Here is a 23,453-nt window from a genome sequence, read left to right as displayed (position 1 = left end):
CTACCCAATGTATTTCTTTTTTAAAATAAACAATACAGAGACAGAGCGAAAGTTAGCACTATGATTGAGACGGAGGTGGCAGACGTAAAAAGAGGAAGAAGAGAGGACCTGAAAGTAAAAATAAAACATTGGAAGAAGAGAAAGAGAAGAACAGTGAAAGAAAGGCTGAAGCGCAAAGAGAGACAGAATAAGAGGAGGGGAAAAAGGGATAAAGAGCAAATGAGAGCGAAAGAGAAAAAGACAGGTTAGACGGAGGGAAGGACAAATTAAAGGAGGAGAGAGAGAAGAGGTAAAGAGAGAGACAGTTCGAAGAACAAGATAAAAGAGGGAGAATATAAGACAGCAGAAGTGTGAGTGAGAGAAAGAGAAAAAGTGCTTGATGCAGAGATAGCGAAAAAGAGAGAGCCGGAGCGAGACTATTCTGTGAAAGAAGAAAGGGACAGGGAAGGCGAGAATGAGATTCTAGATACCAGAGCCCTTATTTACTTATTTTTGGCGTAGGGAAGCGCCGCTGGGCTTCCTGCTGCGGTGCCCTATGTCAAAAGAAAAGAGTATTGATGAGATACGGCGCCTTCCTGTCCTCTTTTACTGCGCTGGTGCTCAAATGGCTGCCTCGCACCAACGCAGACACCCTTGAACCATGGTGCAAGGATGCCCATGTTGTGGGGATGATTGTTTTTGTGCAGGAAGGGACACCTTCCCGCACAAAAACTATCAATGGAGGCGATTTCCTAGACGAAACAAGAAGAAACAATGTTATTTCTCCTAGGTGCGCCTCCGCTATGCTTTAAAAATAGAGGGACTGCTCCCTCTTGTGGCCCTGTTTAAAAATCACTGACGGTGACCAGTCAACATCTGAGTAAATCCTTTCACTGCACAACGCAAAGAGTTGCTGCATTTTCAATAGTTTTGTTTTGTTCGAGCTAGAAAACTGTTTTTGGGGTAAAATTTGCAGATTATGCAGCAGATCAAATGTTATGACGCAACGTCTGCAAGTCAATAATTTTGCACAATATGCCGCTGCCCCAAAATCTCATAATTCTATTGGCCCTGGAGAAAATATGGCAATACAGCTATCATTCATTTAGAGCAGGATGAGAATCCGCAACATAAATGAACATACGTGAGGGAGCTTGTAGTAATACAGCTGTCATTCACGTGCATCAGTCTGAGAATCTGTAACATAAATTAACATAAGTGTGGGAGCTTGTGGCAGTACAGCTGTCGTTCACTTGCATCAGTCTGAGAATCTGTAACATAAATAAACATAAGTGTGGGAGCTTGTGGCAGTACAGCTGTCATTCACATGCATCAGTCTGAGAATCTGTAACATAAATAAACATAAGTGTGGGAGCTTGTGGCAGTACAGCTGTCATTCACATGCATCAGTCTGAGAATCTGTAACATAAATAAACATAAGTGTGGGAGCTTGTGGTAATACAGCTGTCGTTCACTTGCATCAGTCTGAGAATCTGTAACATAAATAAACATAAGTGTGGGAGCTTGTGGCAGTACAGCTGTCATTCACATGCATCAGTCTGAGAATCTGTAACATAAATAAACATAAGTGTGGGAGCTTGTGGCAGTACAGCTGTCATTCACATGCATCAGTCTGAGAATCTGTAACATAAATAAACATAAGTGTGGGAGCTTGTGGCAGTACAGCTGTCGTTCACATGCATCAGTCTGAGAATCTGTAACATAAATAACCATAAGTGTGGGAGCTTGTGGTAATACAGCTGTCGTTCACTTGCATCAGTCTGAGAATCTGTAACATAAATAAACATAAGTGTGGGAGCTTGTGGCAGTACAGCTGTCATTCACATGCATCAGTCTGAGAATCTGTAACATAAATAAACATAAGTGTGGGAGCTTGTGCTAATACAGCTGTCGTTCACATGCATCAGTCTGAGAATCTGTAACATAAATAAACATAAGTGTGGGAGCTTGTGGTAATACAGCTGTCGTTCACTTGCATCAGTCTGAGAATCTGTAACATAAATAAACATAAGTGTGGGAGCTTGTGGCAGTACAGCTGTCATTCACATGCATCAGTCTGAGAATCTGTAACATAAATAAACATAAGTGTGGGAGCTTGTGGCAGTACAGCTGTCATTCACATGCATCAGTCTGAGAATCTGTAACATAAATAAACATAAGTGTGAGAGCTTGTGGCAGTACAGCTGTCATTCACATGCATCAGTCTGAGAATCTGTAACATAAATAAACATAAGTGTGGGAGCTTGTGGTAATACAGCTGTCGTTCACATGCATCAGTCTGAGAATCGTAACATAAATAAACATAAGTGTGAGAGCTTGTGGCAGTACAGCTGTTATTCACATGCATCAGTCAAAGAATCTGTAACATAAATAAACATAAGTGTGGGAGCTTGTGGTAATACAGCTGTCGTTCACATACATAAGTCTGAGAATCTGTAACATAAATAAACATAAGTGTGAGAGCTAGTGGTAATACAGCTGTCGTTCACTTGCATCAGTTTGAGAATCTGTAACATAAATAAACATAAGTGTGAGATCTTGTGGCAGTTCAGCTGTCGTTCACTTGCATCAGTCTGAGAATCCGTAACATAAATAAACATAAGTGTGAGAGCTTGTGGCAGTTCAGCTGTCGTTCACTTGCATCAGTTTGAGAATCTGTAACGTAAATTCACATAAGTGTAGGAGCTTGTGGTAATACAGCTGTCGTTCACATGCATCAGTCTGAGAATCTGTAACATAAGTGTGAGAGCTTGTGGCAGTACAGCTGTCGTTCACTTGCATCAGTCTGAGAATCTGTAACATAAATAAACATAAGTGTGAGAGCTTGTGGCAGTTCAGCTGTCGTTCACTTGCATCAGTCTGAAAATCCATAACATAAATAAACATAAGTGTGAGAGCTTGTGGCAGTTCAGCTGTCGTTCACTTGCATCAGTCTGAGAATCTGTAACATAAATAAACATAAGTGTGAGAACGTGTGGTAATACAGCTGTCATTCACATGCATCAGTCTGAGAATCTGTAACATAAATAAACATAAGTGTGGGAGCTTGTGGTAATACAGCTGTCATTCACATGCATCAGTCTGAGAATCTGTAACATAAATTAACATAAGTGTGAGAACGTGTGGTAATACAGCTGTCATTCACATGCATCAGTTTGAGAATATGTAACATAAATAAACATAAGTGTGAGAGCTTGTGGCAGTACAGCTGTCGTTCACTTGCATCAGTCTGAGAATCTGTAACATAAATAAACATAAGTGTGAGAGCTTGTGGTAATACAGCTGTCATTCACATGCATCAGTTTGAGAATCCGTAACATAAATAAACATAAGTGTGAGAGCTTGTGGTAATACAGCTGTCATTCACTTGCATCAGTTTGAGAATCCGTAACATAAATAAACATAAGTGTGAGAGCTTGTGGCAGTACAGCTGGCGTTCACTTGCATCAGTCTGAGAATCTGTAACATAAATAAACATAAGTGTGAGAGCTTGTGGTAATATAGCTGTCGTTCACTTGCATCAGTTTGAGAATCCGTAACATAAATAAACATAAGTGTGAGAGCTTGTGGCAGTACAGCTGTCATTCACTTGCATCAGTTTGAGAATCCGTAACATAAATAAACATAAGTGTGAGAGCTTGTGGCAGTACATCTGCCGTTCACTTGCATCAGTTTGAGAATCTGTAACATAAATAAACGTAAGTGTGGGAACTTGTGGTAATACAGCTGTCGTTCACATGCATCAGTCTAAGAATCTGTAACATAAATAAACATAAGTGTGAGAGCTTGTGGTAATACAGCTCTCCTTCCCTTAGGACAGGATGAGAATCTGCAACAAATCAGTCCGAGAGTGTATAGTAACACAGCTCTCACTCGGTTACAGATTTTCACGATAACCTCACAACATTTTCGGGATGACATTTTAGATTCATTGTATGCAAATTTGGAAATCCTGGAACTTGCATGGCTAGGTCTCTCATCCTTGTAGGTGTCAAAATATTGACCTACAGAAAGTGAAGTTCTAATTGGATGAATGCTTTACTTTTCAGAACCGGGGTGGAAAATGAAGCTGTGCTTTCTGCTCCTTCTCAGCCTCATGGGAGCTGTTTCCCAAGGCATAAGTAAGTATTGTTGAAGCAATGAAGGTGCAGAGGAAGAGGGTTGAGGGTGTTACTGAAGGGTGCACATCAGTGTGGGGGGATGCTGTGGGACTGAGCAGGTCATGGGAGGGCAGGCAGTGAGGGTTAGTGGAGAAGGAAGGAGCACAGGGATACGATCAGTGGACTCTAGAGAGGGTGTAGCGGAATGATAGGATGGTGCAGGATGGTGATGGTGTAGAGTGGGGGGTAAGTGCCTGTCAGAGGACAGCAGAGGGTATGAGTCACTGATGGAGGGGAGAGTGTGCAGGATACAGAAGGAGTTCCTGAAGATGCAGACCTGTGGTCAGTAGAGAGGGGAGGATGCGGGTCAGTGAAGGGGGGATGGGGTAGGTCAAACAAGAATGATGGCAAATTCTGCAAACTGAAAAGCTTATTGTTCTGATTTTTCTAAACTTACAACTTATCATAACAAACTGTCCTGCTTAATACTTTCTTTCTGATCCATTCCGGCTCCACCCAACCCCACTCAAATCCACCATCCCACAATCCGATCAATCAATCAATCAATCAAAGACATTTACAAAGCGCACTACTTACCCGGAGGGTCTCAAGGCGCTTGGGGGGGTGGGGGGGGGTGCTGCTACTGCTCGAACAGCCAGGTCTTGAGCTTCTTCCTGAAGGAGAGGTGGTCTTGGGTCAGGCGCAGGTCGGGAGGGAGGGAGTTCCAGGTCCAGTCGGCTGGTGACTAGGGCCTGGGTGACCGTCTTCCTGGTCTCGGTGGGGATCCACCGGAAGATCTTCCGTAGCATGCGCAGGATGTTGAAGCACGACGAGGAGACGGCGTTGACTTGTCTGGTCATGGAGAGGGAGGAGTCCAGGATAAAGCCCAGGTTGCGTGCGTGGTCTGTCGGTTTGGGTGCGGTGCCCAGGGCGGGGGGCCACCAGGAGTCGTCCCAGGCGGAGGGCGAGGAGCCCAGGATGAGGACTTCCGTCTTGTCTGAGTTCAGTTTCAGGCGGCTGGTCGTCATCCACTCGGCTACGTCTTTCATCCCTTCGTGAAGGTTGGCTCTGGCGGCGGCGGGGTCGTTGGTCAGGGAGAGGATCAGCTGGGTGTCGTCAGCGTAGGAGATGATGTTGAGGTTGTGTTGGCGTGCGATGGACGCGAGGGGGCTCATGTAGACGTTGAAGAGGGTGGGGCTCAGCGAGGATCCTTGAGGGACGCCGCAGATGACTTCGGTGGCCTCTGACTTGTACGGTGGTAGACGGACTCTCTGTGTTCTTCTGTCGAGGAAGGAGATGATCCATTCCAGTGCCTTCTCCTGGATTCCGACGTTGCTGAGGCGCTGCACTAGGGTGCGGTGGCAGACAGTGTTGAATGCCGCGGAGAGGTCTAGGAGGATGAGGGCCGCTGTTTCTCCGTTGTCCATCAGGGCTCGGATGTCATCGGTGGCAGCGATGAGGGCGGTCTCAGTGCTGTGGTTGGCTCAGAAGCCAGACTGTGAGGGGTCGAGGGATCCATTCGTCTCGAGGAAGGCGGCCAGCTGTTTGTTGACGGTCCTCTCGATGACTTTGGCCGGAAACGGGAGGAGCGAGATGGGGCGGTAATTCTTGAGTTCGGTGGGGTCCGCTGTTGGTTTCTTTAGTAGAGCGCTGAGTTCGGCGTGCTTCCAGCTCTCCGGGAAGGTGGCGGTGTCGAAGGAGGTGTTGATGATGTCCCGCAGGTGGGGTGCGATGACAGCGTCGGCCTTGTTGAAGACGTGGTGAGGGCAGGGGTCGGTCGGAGATCCGGAGTGGATGGAGTTCATCATGCGGACGGTGTCTTCGGTGCTGATCGGAGTCCAGGCGCGGAGGGTGGTGGTGGGGGGGCGGTGGTTCGGTCGTGGCGTGCGTCGGTTGAGTGCTGAAGCTGTTGTGTATGTCCGCGATCTTGTTGTGGAAGTAGGAGGCGAGGGAGTTGCAGAGGTCTTGCGATGGGGTGATGTTGTTGTTTCCGGCGTTGGGGTTGGAGAGCTCTTTCACGATGTTGAAGAGTTCCTTGCAGTTGTGTGCGTTGTTGTCCAGCCGGTCCTTGAATGCAGTTTTCTTGGTGGCGCGGATCAGTTGGTGGTGCTTCCGGGTGGCAAGCTTGAGGGTGGTCATGTTGTCCGGTGTTGGTTCCCTTCTCCAGGCTTTCTCGAGGGCTCGGCAGTTCTTCTTGGAGCTCTTGAGTTTGTCGGTGAACCATGGGGCCTTCTTGCTGCCGGGTCTGCTGGGCGGGGTCCTCAGTGGGGCGAGTTCGTCCGCGCAGTTGCTGATCCACTTGGTGAGGTTGTCGGCGGCCTGGCTTGGGTTCGCTGAGCTGGCGGGAGGGTGCCGGCTCAGGGAAGCGGCGAGCTGGTCGGCTGTGATCTTGTTCCAGCTTCTTCGAGCAACCTGTTGCTGGTGGTGGTGGATCGTCGTTCTTCTGAAGGTTAAGTGGACGCAGCTGTGGTCCGTCCAGTGGAGTCCAGTGGCGTGGCTGAAGGCGATGTCTTTGCTGGATGAGAAGACGGCATCGAGTGTGTGTCCGGCGAGGTGGGTGGGGGTGGACACCAGCTGCTTGAGTCCGAGGTTGGCGAGGTTGTCGAGCAGGGTGGTGGTGTTGCGGTCGTTGTTGTTCTCCAGGTGGAAGTTGATGTCCCCCAGGAGGATGTAGTCAGCGGATGGGGGGGCATGCGGGCTGACGAAGTCGGCGATGTCCTCGCTGAATTGTGTGCGTGGTCCCGGGGGTCGGTAGATCAGGGTACCTCTGAGGGTGGTCTTCGGGTCGGTGCGGATCTGGAAGTGTAGGTGTTCGGCGGTAGTCAGGGTGTCGTCTGTGTTGGTCGTGATGTGGATGGTGTCCCTGTGGATGATGGCGATGCCTCCTCCAGTCTGGATGTCGCGATCTCTCCGGGTGATCTTGTATCCCTCTGGGATGGCGATGGTGACGTCGGGCGCTGAGGAGTCGTTCATCCAGGTTTCCGTGAGGAAGGCAACGTCAGGAGCTGTGGTGTCGAGGAGGTTCCAGAGTTCGATGGCGTGTCTGTGGACGGAGCGGGTGTTGAGCAGGATGCACTTGAGGTGGTTGCTGCTGGTGTTCGGCTTGGCGGGTGCTGGTGCGGGGCAGGTCCGGATGCAGGTGAACTTGCAGGCGTGGCAGCTGAAGGGTCCGTGGGTGCGTCTCGGGGTGGCTCGGTAGCATCCCGGGACTCGGCCGGTGTTGAGCGCGTTGAGGGTGGCGGCGGTGTACGTCCGGCGGGTGGGCTGGGGTCCTCGGGGGCCAGGGGTTCGAGCGCTGGGCGCGGTCCAGGCGCGGACGGGCGCAGACGGGCTTACCTTTGGCGCAACTTCGGCGCGCTTAGGGCGTGCACGCTGCGCGTGCACGCTGCGCGTTGGCCACTCTGCCATATGAGGAGAGTGGGGGGGCGGAGCGAGGGAGGGGCCGCTGGGAGGGGGAGCGGGGTGGCGAATGGGGATGGCGAGCGAGGGAAGGGGGCGGGGCCGCAGGGGGGCAGCGGCGAGGAGGTGGCGAGAAACGCGGCCGGGGCTGGGCGAGGAGGGGGGAGCACTGGGGGCTAGGGCAAAAAACGGCGGGGAAAGAAAAATACAACGGCGGCGAAGCAAGCAGGTGGCAGGGGGCACAGGAGATTTGTGGAAAGCGGATCTGGCAGAGGGCACAGCTCAGGGCAGAGGCGGCACCAGAGGACGGGTTCACTCACGGGGAGTGTGCTCGGGGGGTGACCTGCCCGGAGGGACAGAGGTCACTGCACCTCACTGGCCCCAGAGGGCTATAAGTAGTCTTGTGCGAGGGAGGGGCCGCTGGGAGGGGGAGCGGGGTGGCGAATGGGGATGGCGAGCGAGGGAAGGGGGCGGGGCCGCAGGGGGGCAGCGGTGAGGAGGTGGCGAGAAACGCGGCCGGGGCTGGGCGAGGAGGGGGGAGCACTGGGGGCTAGGGAAAAAAACGGCGGGGAAAGAAAAATACAACGGCGGCGAAGCAAGCAGGTGGCAGGGGGCACAGGAGATTCGTGGAAAGCGGATCTGGCAGAGGGCACAGCTCAGGGCAGAGGCGGCACCAGAGGACGGGCTCACTCACGGGGAGTGTGCTCGGGGGGATCCACCCCACCCCAATCCAGTACATCCCACCGAATCCAATCCACCCCACTCAATCCAATCAATCTCACTCCAATCCGATCCACCCCACTGCAAACCAATCTACTCAACTCCTATCCAAACCCACACCATTTCAATCCAATCCACCCCACTCCAATTCACCCCACTCCATACCACCCCACTCAATTCCACCCCAGTTCAGTCCATCCCATCCCATCCCATCACATCCCACGCAACTCCAATGCAATCCACCCCACTCAATCAATTTCACCCCACTCCTACCCACCTTAATTAAATACCCTTACTCCAATATGCCCCACTTCATCCCAATCCAATCCAACCCAACCTAATCCACATCACCCCACTCCAACCCAACCCACCCACTCCAGTCCACCCCACTCAAGTCCACCCAGTCCAGTCCACTCCACCCCACTCCATCTATTTCATCCACCCCACTCCAATCTAATCCCCCATCCAATCCTCTCCACTCCAATCCAACCCTCACTACCCAAATCCAATCCACCCCAATCCACTCAAATACAATCCACCGCACTCCCTCAATCCACTCTAACCCATTCAACCCCACTCCTTTCTATGCCACTCCACTCTACGACACTCTCTGCCACTGAACTCTGCTCCCCTCTACTCACCTCTATGACACTCTACTCCCCCTACTCCACTTTACGACACTCTACTCCAACAAATCCAGTCTGCAACATTCTACTCTCCCACTCGGCTCTAGGGCACGCCACACCACTAACTTGTAGCCATGCTGAGCAGCAGCCACACTGGTGTACAACATGGCACAAACACATTGCCAAAGCCAATAGCTCTTGTATAGGCAAGACCACTTGACTTTGCAAATGCGTGTTTTAGTATGGAGACAAAAACTGTTCCCAAGTCCATCAGGTAGGTATTTTATTGCTGTGCAGGGAACAGTTAATTTTGATGTGTATGGCCGGTCCTCGCTATATCACCTCTTTCCACTTTTCTTTCCTGCACCTTTGCCCCTTCCCCTTCATCTCATCCAACACGCAATCCCACCTGCCCGAGCTGAAAGGCTTCCTCAATCAACAAAATATCCAATCTGACACAACCTACACTTCTGCAAACATTGTTTTCTCCTCAGTTTATGTCAGCTCTCTATTATTACTATTAGTTGCCTTCCATTTCTGAATCACAAACATATTTTTAAATGTTTTAGGCATGTTCAATTTTGAACACTATCATTCAAGTTGGAAGAGCTGTCCTTGGCCAACATATTAGATTTCAAATTTTTTCTGCAACTTGACTGATTAACAGGTTGGATTTTTGCCACTATGCTTTATCAAAAGAGAGTTTATTCAGCTTGTATTTAACATAAACTGGTAATTAGCTTTACGGGGCTTTCAAAGTGGGGCATTTTATTCTTTCTCTACCTACTGATTTCCTCTCAAACATGGAGTCTGACATGTACAAGACAGAGCATGGATGCTGTGGCTATTTGCAGATGATTCCTACTGATGAGGACCTCTCTATGAAGCTCCAGATAGGAGCAGCAATCTCCTCATGCACCTTTCAACTTTGCAATATCAAGAAAATTAGGAAATACTTTACCCTGAAGCCATTATACAGATTATAATGACACTACTGATGTCTCGCACTGACAATGCAAATTCTCTTTACTTAGGACTTCCAAAAGGATTGAACCAGAGGCTGCAGAGAGTACAAAGTCAGGCATCTGGGCATCAGGCATCTGGGCTGCTCCGGCACCAGCCTAGATATTGCCACACCAAGCCTCTGATGAGAAAGCTACACTTGTTGCCCAGCGGACCATCTTTAAATTGGCTGTATTATTTTTAAGTCAGTTTATGGAAAAAGTCAAACTTTTGTGTCCTCCAGAGTTCAAAGTTACATCCCCAAGTGCAATTTTCGATCAGGCCACCATAATATGCTAGCTGTTTCTAAGTTTAAAATGAAGAGATTGGGTGGAGCCATATTTTGTGTGATTGCCCGCATCTTTAGAACTCTTTTCCTTCTGATATACGAACTACAATGGTTTGCTCCAGATTTAGAACACTCCTAAAAACCTGGCCTTTGAAATAAGTGTATGGTTCTGCTCTCAACTCAGATGTTCCCTCTTTTTACTCAGCTCCATGAAACCTTTTTGGTTTATGCGCTTTACAAATGCTGTGTAACTCACCATAGCATAGCATAACAGGAGAGTCTTATCGCTGGAAGAAATACACAAGAAATTAGGCTAATGTTGAAAATAAGAGATACGTTCAACACAGAGAATGCTGGACGAGCCTTCCTCTCCGCTTAAAAATATCAAATTCAGTGTTGCTACTGATTTTGCCTTTGGCTCTACTGGTTGATATTCCTTGTGTACCCTTTCCTTCCCCTCATCTGATGATTTGGCTTGGGTCAAAAGTAAGATGATTATTTGGAAAACTTCTGTGCTTTACAGTGCTGCCCTTAATATTTTTTCTCTGAAATTGATATGTGAGACAAGTTCAAAAGTATTCTGCTTTATTTTTTTAAATAATACAATGAAATGTTTATTCCACAATGACAGATAGAAATCACAAAATTAACATATAACAGTTGTAGCAACAAGAACATCCTTTTTTAAAACACAAATGATAGAAAGAAAAAACAAAGATTAAATGTAAAAACTCAGCAAAACCAGGACTGATCCTAGGATCCAATTTTTATGTTTAATAGCTGAACTTGAGTAAAGTTCAAGCTCTTTGTGTAGTACTAGTTGGGTGTGAATGTTGAAAGTCTTTGGGATCACACTTTATCTAAGGTGGAAATTGACGAAATACACCCCAAGTCCAATTTCCATTGTAGTTCAATAAAATACTTTGCAATAAATTTCTCAGGAGAAATTATAAACTTGAAATATTCAATAACATACTCCAATTGATGAAGTATTAGGTATATACCTTAGTTTTCGTATACTGAATGCTATATATAACAGAAGCTAAATACTCAAGATCACTTGAACTAGTGTATTATACTGGATCTTGCATGTCCTCGGTGAGTATACATTTATGGTAGATCAGAAAGAGGATTAGCCCCTCTATTTTGATCAATTGAGAATCCACATAAATACCTGGAAATAATTTTCCTCAAGAACAATGCTTAATCATTAATTAGGATGTTATTATCCAACAAAGTGCTAGACACAAATATATCTGATTGTGACAGGGAATCAACAAATAATAGTTTTACTAACTGATGTGATAATTTAGCCATAGGATATAATATGTGATTTGGGGGTTACGTGAAAAAAAAAGATATCATGAGAAAAATAAGCCAGGTTAGCTTCAGCATTGTGTTGTCATAATCTTTTGAGACCTTCTGCTTAATCAGATGCAATAGACCACACCTATTAGAAACCAAAAGCAGAATGGTATTTTGGTAAGTCAGGAAAGTGTACATCATCATTCTGCTTGGAGTTCTTTGCTTTTTTAAATTGTTTTATCTTTTTGTTTGAACTGCAAGCAAGGGAGGAAAAACAAATGCATGAACATTAGCCTGTACTGGTTCCAATACAAATACAAAAAATCATATCGCAGGAGAGGGAAAACAAATATACATGTGAATCATACAAGCATAGGACTCTTATGGGGTATCACAATATATTCAATCAATCTTTTATCATTTTATGCCAGACTCGACATTGAACTTAAGCCTCTAAATTTTGCGAAGGCCTTTTCCCTCTCGAAAACCTCCACAACAATAACCCACCACTCCACAACTTTGCAGGGTCTAGGGACATCCAGGCCCTAGAGATGGCTAGTCTAGCAGCAACCAAAATTATAGGGAGCAGCTAGAATCTCCCTTATATCCCAGCATGATCTCTTGTGTGGTAAAAACCAGATCTAATCCAAGGAGGTTTTTACAGACCTGTGTAACTCCCTGCCAGAATGTCAATAACTGTGGGCATGTAGCAAGAATATAGCATGTTACAACGCATGCTATAACATCGCGTACTATTACAATGCGGTTGTTACAATGACCACGTTGTTAGTACGCGATGCATTTACATCGCAAGTCATAACAATGACTTGCACTAGCGGTCGCGCTGGATTTAGGAATAGTATGGTAGAGTATTAATTACTATTCCTACTCCAGTTTGCTCAACAGTAAGGAAGGTGTTTATTTCCAATACCTGAGTGCCCCTTAGTGCAAGTCGTTGCACTTATTGCTCGGATATTGAGCTCCTTGTCGCCCCCAGCCGACAATCCTTTCAGGAGTATAGTACAAAATACATACTGTTTGAAATTGCTGTAGACTTAAATTTAAGCAGATCACACAGCCTCTTTTAATATTGTAAATGCTTCATCTATCATTATAGGAGTGGTTTCAGTCTCCTGAGTGGTGCTCCATTTTAGGGCTAGCTGCAGACATGGGTCAGCTCTCTCCTGGCAAAGATATTTATATGCCACATGAATTGCATGCTTTTGAGGAGGTTCATGTAGTAATGTCAATAGGTCATATGCCTCTACTGATTTAAGACCCCGTGTTCTCAAAAATAAGACTCTAAATTGTAGATATTTATAGTAATGTTGACGTGGCATTGAGGTCATAGAGGTCTCCGAGCTTATCAATCCCATGTTTAGCCCACTGGACACACCATCATGAAAAAAATCCGGAAGTGATGGGTTATCCCAGAGAGGAAATTTATCATAGTAAATTGGAAAAGAATATCTAGCTAGAATTTCCCGCCAATTAAACACTAAGCCCCTGAGAGTCTTGAAACTTACTCTCTTAAAAAAATTTGGATTGTGAATTCGATAGAGAAATCTACAGCTATCTTGGCCTAGCAGAAGGTTGTGATTAAAGTCTTGGCCCCTATTTGAGAGAAGGCTGCGTAGCCGGTTCGTAAAAGAAGCCCAAAAGTATAATTTAAAATAGGGGAACCATATGGGTACTTTAGTAGTTTAATTGCTCGGCGCGCAGGTTTATACCCCCACAGGAAACTGCTAATTACGCCACCTAATTTTTTTTAAAAAGGAGTTAGTAACTCTCAAAGGGATTGCGTGAAATAAACATAAAAATATGGGGAGGATCGTCATCTTTATGATGTTACACCTGCCAATTATACTTATAGGTAGTTTATGCCAGTTTTTTGTTAGCTTTTTAATAACGTTGTGAGGCAGAGCATCATAATTTAGTTTAATTATGCATTCAATCTGAGATGAAATAGAGATGCCTAAATAAGTAACTTCAGGGCATGTCCCCATTGCAGGGCTACCTGGTGTAAAATTCAATAACACCTGAGTTTTATTAAGGTTCAGTTCATATCCAGAAAAGGATCCAAATATTCCTGCCTCATGCATAATTAATTCCAAGGAGTTTCCCGGGTCCGTATTAATGATAGCGATATCATCTGCATAGGCATTGACTTTCAATTCATTCATCAGAATGTTTTTATTAGCAAGTAAAGCCCGAATGAAGGTTTCAAGATACAGAGCAAACAATAATGGGGAGAGAGGCATCCCTGGCACGTACCACTATTTATACGGAAAAGCACCAATTGAGAGCAGGCATAATTAAATTTGGCCTGTGGTGTGCGATAAAGAGCCACATAAGAAATCGGCCCGTCATTCCAAATGAAGTAAGGATAGGCCACGTCTAGTAGTATCATTCCCAGATTATTACCGGATTGTTTGACGTAGTCGAATGCCGTTATAGTGGTATTAATATATGCCTAAGTATCTCTGCCATGCTGTTGACTACAAACAAGTTTTGGCATCAAGGGAGCTAGGCCCTAAACCAAGATTTTGGCATATATTTTGATGTCAGCATTGACAAGGGATATCGGGTGATAAGAGCCGCACTCTTCCGGAGGTTTTCCCTTTTTCAGGAAGATAACTTTATTAGTAACATCCCAAGCTGGTGGTACCGTACCAGTATTGCCTATCTCTTGAGTGACCTTGACATAGAGTGGAGCTATGATATTCCTGAATATTTTGTAAAAACTTGATAGGTATCGAATCTTCGCCAGCAGCCTTACCAGCAGGCAGTGAAGACAGAGCAACCAGAAAATCTTCTGGTAAGATCTTTGCGCAAAGTTGGGAAACGTCCTCTGCTGGTAGAGATGGTAGTGCTGCTCTCGTTAAGTAATTAGAAAGTAATTAGAAACCTCCGCTGCTATTATTGCATCTGATAGAGGATAAAGGTCTTCATGAAAAGATACAAATTGTGCAAGTATCATGTGAGTTTCTGTGTAGAGTACATTACCTGCTCCTTTATGTTATGTTATGTTATTTACGATTTATATAGAGCCAAATCACCGACAGGTCTCTTGGCGCTTGGAACCAGGAGAGAAGAACAGCAGACTGAAGGATGGTGGAGGGCACAGATCATCAAGGAGCTTAACCTGTGTTTAATGCTTCTTTAAACAGGAGAGTTTTGAGTGATTTCCGAAAGTGGAGCAAGTTGGGTTCTTTACGGAGATGCTCAGGTAGCTTTTCCCAACGCTACAATACCAGCACTGAGAAAGTTAATAACCTTTATTAAATTTTTTGCCTTATTGTCTGCTAATTGGTATGCTAATATCGTACCTACCTGTTCGCTATATTCGTATTTAGTAGTTCGATATTTATTATAAGTCGCAACCACTCTCCCGTTGCTGTTTATTGTGCTTTTACCAGATCAATATAAATCTGCATCTGAATACAATCATTCTGCATAATGGCTGTGTAATAGGCTCAGGAGGAATTGGCAGCCAACGTGTCTTTGTTAACGTGGTATTTATTGATTTATACAAAGAATCAGTACAAGTCTTTCTCCTTGGCAACGTCCGACGTGGTGAACGGCTTCTATCGGACCTTCGGGCTTGAGACTTGGGGAGTTTGTCTCGACGAGTTCTCTCCCGGCTCAGACGAGGAAGTACTTCGTCCGGTTCCGTTTTGGCTCTCGGAGTAAACAAGAATAGAGAACACTAGGTGAGTGTACTGTTCAATTAGGTACACCGTTATCAGGGAATGGTTAGTGAGGAGATCACAATCCGCGCACTAATTTATAAACTGTGGACGTGTGAGGGTAAGTGCTCGGGATAGGGTAATACCGGGACACGGGGATACCCAGGTTATATACTGGAACCGCCCTTACGTCCAACCCAACCCTTGATTCTGTTTCGTACCTGGTTGAGCCATACACCTCCCCCGGGTGTATGGCTTGGCGACGCGTGGGGTCGTTGGCCTCCTGGCTTGCTTCCTTCCTCCTTCGTCCTCTGGTCTCAGCTTCCTCGTCGTTCTCTCGTCTCTCTCCGTCTGCAACGTCCTTCTGCTCCTCTCCTCTCCACTCGTCAACTCTTTCCCTCCGGGCGAACAAGCACACCTGTGTATTGCGTTTGTCGGTATAAGACGTCTTCACGTCAGGTTGTAGGCCCGCCCACTCATCAGCCGTCTCCAAGTTAAAGGGCCAGTCCAAGTTATCGTATTCCTGATCTTGCGCTTCCACTTCGGTGTTCTGTAGGGAGCAGAAAGAGGGGGAGGAGGTAGGTGAGAGTTGGGGAACAGTCTCTGTGTCACAAACAAGTTCATACGGCGGGCCCATGCCGTTACACACTTCCCCCTCAGAACATTCACGATCGGTGAGTGGGTGACGGGACAAGAAATCGGCTCCCACATTATCGGAACCCTTCCGGTGATGAACAGTAAACGTATAAGGTTGTAATGTCAAAAACCATCGCAGCACTCTGGCATTGTTTGACATATTGCGTGCCATCCATAGGAGAGGAGCATGGTCAGTATATAAGTCAAAGTGGCGCCCCCCTAGATAGTATGCCAGTTTTTCAATAGCCCATTTGATGGCTAGGCATTCTTTCTCGACTGTCGCGTACTTGAGTTCCCGAGGGAACAGCTTCCGACTGACATACAGTATTGGGTGGTCATGTCCATCAAGTCCTGTTTGAGATAGCACAGCCCCAATGCCATAGTCGGAAGCGTCCGTATGTAAAGAGAAAGAAGGGGAGAAGTCAGGGGAAGAAAGGACTGGGGCAGACGTTATGATAGTCTTCAATTGACGGAATGCCTCGAGCATAATTCCCGTTGGTTTAATAGGAGTAGAGGATTTCCCAATAGATTTTAGAGAGTCTGTTAGGGGGGCGGCCAGATGAGCAAATTGAGGTATAAAATGTCTGTAATACCCGACCAACCCCAAAAACGATCTCATCTCTCTTCGGGTGGTGGGAAATTGCCTATCCGCAATGGCTCTGACTTTCTCAATCTGGGGCTCGATGAGTCTGTGTCCCAGAATGTACCCCAAGTACTTCACCTTATGAAAGGCGAGCTTTGATTTCTTCGCGTTTATGGTAAGACCAGCTGATTCTAGGGCTGAAAAAACAGCATGCAAGTGAGCCAAATGTGTAGGCCAGTCAGGGCTATACACGACAATGTCGTCAAGATAGGCGGATGTAAAATCCGATAATCCAGCCAAAACATTGTTCATCAGGCGCTGGAAAGTAGCGGGCGCTCCGTGCAGCCCGAAGGGCAGAACAGTGAATTCGAAGTGTCCCTCCGCAGTGGAAAAAGCAGTCTTTTTACGGTCCTCCGGCCTGAGGGGGACCTGCCAATACCCCTTCGTCAAATCCAGGGTAGTAATAAATTTTGAATCTCCCAATTTCTCAATAAGTTTGTCAACCCTATGAATGGGGTATGCGTCAAAAAGTGAAATTTCATTAAGAGGCCTAAAGTCCATGCAGAAACATCTGCTGCCGTCGGGTTTAGGAACCATAACTATGGGGCTAGACCAGTCACTGCTCGAAGGTTGTATCACCCCTAGTTTAAGCATTTCCTGAATTTCATTACTGATGGCGGAACGCCGTGCCTCAGGGACTCTATAAGGCCGAATCCTTACTTTCTTGTCGGGGGGGGGTCAATATACAGTGCTCTGCCATAGTCGTCCTACCTGGGACATTCGAAAAAAAAATGTCATGGTTTCTCAACGTCTTCTGAAGATCTTGCAACTGGATCGAAGTTAATTCGTTGTTAAGAAGAAACTGCTCTCTGGTTGAAGTGGTGGGTGTCTGAGCGTCCGTTAGATGTATGTCGGACAGTACAGGGCCCAACCACTTCTTGAGAATATTAATGTGGTACGTTTGCTGTTTGTTTGCTGTAATTTGCAGTGTATAGCTGGTGTTACCTACTTTTGCCATTACTTTATACGGGCCCATCCATTCAGCTTTAAATTTCTGTTTGGAGGAATGCAAAAGAACTGAAGCCCATTCATCAACCTGGAGGTGTCGCCATTTCTTCCCGCGATCATAAGCCACCTTTTGCGGTTTTGACTTGCTTCAAGGTGTGTATACGCCAGGTCTCTTAATTTGCCAATTTTGGACCGGAGATTTTTGGCGTAGTCGAGAGACGCAGCTGTTTCTTCAGGGAGTTCATTCTCCCACGCGTCCTTAGTCATCTCCAGAAGGGAGCGGGGCTGTCGCCCGTACAACAACTCAAAAGGTGATATGCCCATACTACTTTGCTTTTGGGCTCTTATGGCATACAGTGCCAGTGGCAGCATTTTATCCCAGTCACCCCCACTGACCTCCATCATCTTTCTGAGGGTTGTTTTCAATGTTCGGTTATAACGTTCTACCAGACCGTCCGTCTGAGGGTGATACACGGAGGTACGGATCTGGTGAATATTCAGGGTGTTACAAATGTCCTTCATTAATTTCGAGACAAATGGAGTGCCCTGATCAGTCAGGATTTCTTTAGGGAACCCCACCCTACTGAACAATTCCAACATTTTCTCACCCACTTGTTTCGAATTAGCGGACGTGAGGGGGAATGCTTCGGGAAATCTCGTGGCATATTCGACCACCACCAAAACATGTTGGAACCCTTTTCTTGTTCTTGGTAGTGGTCCGATAAGATCCATGCCGACCCTCTCGAACAGCTTACCAATAATGGGTAACGGCTGGAGCGGGACTGAAGGAGGTTTTGTCATGTTCTTTTTTTGACAAATTTCGCATTTTCTACAGTACTCTGAAGTATCTTTATATATTCCTGGCCAAAAGAAATGTTTGATGATATTTTGGGTAGTTTTATCGGCTCCTGCATGACCCGCTATGAGATGGCTGTGGGCAAAGAAAAGTACTTGTTCTCGAAACGAGACAGGTACTAGAAGTTGCGGTGAATCATGCTGTTTTCCCACTCTGTAAAGTAGGTCGCCTTGTATGAGAAATCTGGAATAACTATGGTCATTGTTAGGTGCCTGTTGGGCCTGTTCCCAGGCGTTAAACAGCGTGGTGTCATTAGCCTGTGCAAATCTGAAACTCCTGTCTAGTATCCAGGGATCTTGTGAGAGCAAGGCGGACAATGGTCCGTTGGTTTTGTCAGAAGACCCGAAACCTTTCGATCAGCGTTCAGTGTGATCCAACCTCTCAATTTCTTCTAGAGACGGGTGGGCTATTTGTTCACAAATTAATTGGGCTACGCGATCTCCTTTTTTTACAATAAATGTCTCGTTTCCCAAATTGAACAGGAGTATTCCTACATTTCTTCAATAGTCCTCATCGATCACACCGGCTCCTACATCAATAAAATGTTTGGTGGCGAGACCAGAGTGGGGAGCTATCCTCCAATAGCAGCCTAAAGGTATTGCAATCTGAATGTCTGTCTTTATTATTGCTTTTCCTTTCGCAGGAATTTCATATCCTTATGCACTGTACAGATCGTACCCTGCTGCTCGCGTAGAGCCACGTGTTGGGCTCATGGCATGTTCCGAGAGTTTGGAAAACCTCAGAACAAATGAAGTCTGAGGACTCCCATCTTCACCCTCCCAGTGATACTTGCAGGAGTTTTTTTGTGGAGTTTCCACTTCCACTGACTCTTTAAACATCCGTAGGAACCCAGGATTATCTGTGCCGATAATGAGATCTTCTGGCAGAGAGGAGAGTACCCCCACCCTTATACTATGGAGTTTTCCTGAGATAGGCTCTATAGGGACGTTGGCCATGGGGTAGGGTTTTATATCTCCATGGACGCACCTAATGTTAACTTTACCCCGGGGTATGTATTGGGAGGAGGTTACATGTTGTGACTGTATAACCGACTGGCGACAGCCGGAATCTAATAAAGCATGAACAGCAGTGCCATTTACTTTCACAATTACTCTAAAAGAGCTTCCCATTTCAGCCGAATAGAGAACAGCTTTTGGGAGGTATCCAATCTCCATTGGTTCTTTGGTGTTTCTTCTTTTGGGGCAAAGTCGAGCTATGTGGCCCCTCGTACCACAGTAAAAGCATTGTGGTCCCGAAGTTCCGCCATGTTCGGTCCTCCATGTGTGTGGTCGGGGAGGTTCTTTTCCTCGAGGAATTTTTTTTTCCGGTCTGGGTCTGATTTTAAGTTTTTCTACTTCCCAATTGGTATTCTTTGGTTGGGCTCTAGCAAAAGACGATGCCATTTCTACGGCCTGAGTGGTAGTAAGATTATGGTGTTGCCGGAGCCATCTTTGAGAGGCATATGGAAGGGCCTCGAGGAACTGTTCTAAATATATCCGATCGAGTATTTCTTCCTTGCTACTGGTTAAGGGAGTCAGCCATTTATCGACGGCCATTTTTAATCTCACAAACAAGGTTTTTGGATTTTCCCCGGTAGTGCCTCTTTCTCTCCGAAATCTCAGTCTGTAGGCTTCAGAATCTAACCCCAAATGATCTAAGATGATTCTTTTGATATCTGCATAGGGAGTATCTCCTGTAGGGTTTGCTACTTGGTATGCAGCCTGAGCTTCGCCCCCCAGCAGAGGAGCTAAAAAAAATGGCCATTTAGTTATGGGCCAGCCATATGCTCTAGCGGCTCTCTCTCGAAATTTAACAAAAAGGAATCGGGATCTTCTCCCGCTTGGTATTTTTGTAGTGAAATGGCGGGTGCACAATGAGTTATAGGTCTTTCGGTTGTGGCTGACCTGTTGGTGGGGTCTACCCATATCTGTTCGGTTTTTCCTTCCAACGTTTTCTTCAAGATTTCTCTATCAGCTTGTGCTGATGTTAGGTGTTTTTCGATCACCCACTCTAGTCTCTCCTGGCCTTTTACCAATTGATCAACGACGGTTTCCATCTTTTCTGCAGAGATGGTCAAAGTGCCCGCATTCTCCACCACTGTAATAGGCTCAGGAGGAATTGGCAGCCAACGTGTCTTTGTTAACGTGGTATTTATTGATTTATAGAAAGAATCAGTACAAGTCTTTCTCCTTGGCAACGTCCGACGTGGTGAACGGCTTCTATCGGACCTTCGGGCTTGAGACTTGGGGAGTTCGTCTCGACGAGTTCTCCCCCGGCTCCGACGAGGAAGTACTTCGTCCGGTTCCGTTTTGGCTCTCGGAGTAAACAAGAATCGAGAACACTATGTGAGTGTACTGTTCAATTAGGTACACCGATATCAGGGAATGGTTAGTGAGGAGATCACAATCCGTGCACTAATTTATAAACTGTGGACGTGTGAGGGTAAGTGCTCGGGATAGGGTAATACCGGGACACGGGGATACCCAGGTTATATACTGGAACCGCTCTTACGTCCAACCCAACCCTTGATTCTGTTTCTTACCTGGTTGAGCCATACACCTCCCCCGGGTGTATGGCTGGGCAATGCGTGGGGTCGCTGGCCTCCTGGCTTGCTTCCTTCCTCCTCCGAAATTCGTCCTCTGGTCTCAGCTTCCTCGTCATTCTCTCGTCTCTCTCCGTCTGTAACGTCCTTCTGCTCCTCTCCTCTCCACTCGTCAACTCTCTCCCTCCGGGTGAACAAGCACACCTGTGTATCGCGTTTGTCGGTATAAGACGTCTTCACGTCTGGTTGTAGGCCCGCCCACTCAGCAGCCGTCTCCAAGTTAAAGGGCCAATCCAAGTTATCGTATTCCTGATCTTGCGCTTCCACTTTGGTGTTCTGTAGGGAGCAAAAAGAGGGGGAGGAGGTAGGTGAGAGTTGGGGAACAGTCTCTGTGTCGCAAACAAGTTCATACGGCGGACCCACGCCGTTACAGGCTGTTACATGACATGTTTCTAAGTTAGCCCGCATTAAACAACCCGCCTTAATAGAAGCCTCTCTAGTTTTATTCTTTTGCAATATAAATTGTTGTGTAATACCCCTTATAAACGCTTTCATTGAATCCCAAACAATACATATCAGGCAGTGTTAGTGTTAATGTGAATAAATTCTGAAAACAAAAGTGTTCTGCTTTTCAAAGACAATTGAGTTTTTTATCTACAGTTGACTTACAGTTTGGTACATCAACTGCATTTGGGTGTGCAACTCTTTCCCAAAATGTTACAATGTTCAGGTGTGGGTGAAGGATTCATATATTCTTCCTGTTTCTATTCTTTTGTTGCAGGTATGGATGGCCAGGTATTTCTTTTCGCAAGTCGATCTGCCACCAACCATGTGACGCTGACACAAGAAGTGACCTCATTGAAAGGTTTCACCGCCTGCCTACGTGCAATCACAGAGCTAACGGAGGATTACAGCTACTTTTCTTGCAACAGCCCTACTCAGGAAAACAATCTTCTACTTTTTCATAAAACTTCTAAGACAACTCCATTTGCGGTCCACGTGGGTGCCGCAGAAACACTCTTCAGAGCTACGAGCCCCTCTTTGGACAGAAGCCACCACATATGTGGCACCTGGGATTCATTCACAGGGGTGGTCCAGATGTTTCTCAATGGAAAGCCACTCGCCAGGAAAGTCATGAAAAAAGGCTACTCCATTCAAGGTCCTCTGAAATGTATTCTGGGCCAAGAGCAGGACTCTTTCGGAGGAAGCTTTGACATAAACCTGTCTTTTGCGGGTGAAATTGATAATGTACATGTGTGGGATTATGTTTTGTCACCCGCAGATATACACCAGGCCTTTATGAATAACAAGCACTTAAATGGCAATGTCATCAGCTGGAGGGCCCTGAGGTATGACATCACAGGAGATGTGCTGGTGGAGCCGGTGCAACAGCGTAGTTGTGATAACCAGGCATGTTATGAAAGTTCCCCAAGATGTGACGCAAACTAGAGGTTTGTTAGGTTGCAGCCCATTTGTGTCGACATTCGGGCCTCATTACTTGTTGCACAGAGGGGCATCCCTCTTGGGGATACTACTCTGAGCAAATAGATGTGGTCTAGGGTTTCCAGACCTAGTAATCCCGAAGCACACGACTCAGCGGCAAATCTACCCTGGGAAACCGTAATCATTCTGGTCAAGGGCTGCAAGCAGAGGAACTAGAATCTAACATTAAATTTGCAATTCTCTGTCCTATTCAAAAAGCAATGGAAGAAAGACCAAGGGTACCAGCAAAATGTTTTACTCCCCCCTGAACATAAACTATGCTGTCATAAGTGCCTCAGTGGCGTCAAAAATAAAAACTTACCTTCCAGAAACTACAAAAAACAATAGGTTAAAAAGTTTAGAATAAAGTTGAAGGAATTTCACTTATTATATAATAACTAAAAAGCATTTATTCAAGGCCTTTTTGTTTTCTTATGAAAATGCAATAGCAAAGATTCAATTCATAATTCCAGTGGGTGGTCCTTTCATGTTCTGGCTGATGTTCTGGCTGAAAAAACTGAGAAGGAGCTCTCTGTAAAGGAGGTTGTTCCGTTTTTGCCAGTTTGTAACAGCATTAGCTTAGGGCCATATGTATGAACACATTTTCCCATAGAAACCTTTGATACATCTGGCCCTAAGTCATTAAAGGGGCATGCTGGACTTTGTGAAGTTGGAACTTTGAGACCAATCTTTGTAGAATTCCTGAGAGACCTGAATAGTACTCTAAAGAAGCAAGAACAGAACTAGAAAGATATGTTATCTCCTTTTGCGTCAATACTCAATCAAGCAATTGTATTTTCAACAATTAAAAGACTTCTTAATATTTTTCCAGCAAGTCCAGATACATTTATATTCCCTTTGTCCAGTCTGAAATGCACCAGGGCATTTTCTGCTGGAATGTGAGGATCCCGCATAACGAAAGGCAAAGTTTTCAAGCACATAATTTTGGGAAAAGATGGTGCTCGATACTTTTCTCCCCTTGGACTCTTAAGGATAGATAAACATTGATTGTATATACTGAGGTTCTTAATCGGTGAAGAAGGTGCGGTGTAGAGTCCCAAACGTTCTGGCTCTGAAAATGGATTCAATTTCTCAAAATTAACAAATTACTAAGTTTTTGATGAGTTTAATTTAAAAAAGGACCATTGAAGATTATATCAATGATCCCAACGCTTTGGTTTGTAGGATGTGATCTGCAGGTGTTGGCCACACCCCT

General features: G+C 45.9%; 1 protein-coding gene across 2 annotated transcripts in view; it reads left to right on the top strand.

Annotated features, from left to right (window-relative positions):
- LOC147673408 (C-reactive protein-like) overlaps positions 1–22,737 on the top strand; it is a 93,522-nt gene extending 70,785 nt beyond the window's left edge. For both annotated transcript variants that reach the window (XM_086947272.1, XM_086947271.1), the window contains exons 2-3: positions 4,050–4,121; positions 21,537–22,737. In XM_086947272.1, the coding sequence (XP_086803398.1) occupies positions 4,064–4,121; positions 21,537–22,204 (726 nt within the window). In that variant the 5' untranslated portion in view covers positions 4,050–4,063 and the 3' untranslated portion in view covers positions 22,205–22,737. The remainder of the gene's footprint in view (positions 1–4,049; positions 4,122–21,536) is intronic.
- Positions 22,738–23,453: the final 716 nt, after the last annotated feature.

Source organism: Lissotriton vulgaris, chromosome 12 (assembly GCF_964263255.1).
Source record: "Lissotriton vulgaris chromosome 12, aLisVul1.2, whole genome shotgun sequence".
NCBI lineage: Eukaryota > Metazoa > Chordata > Amphibia > Caudata > Salamandridae > Lissotriton > Lissotriton vulgaris.
The sequence above is the reverse complement of the archived record's forward strand: the minus strand, read 5'-3'. Positions and strand labels throughout refer to the sequence as shown.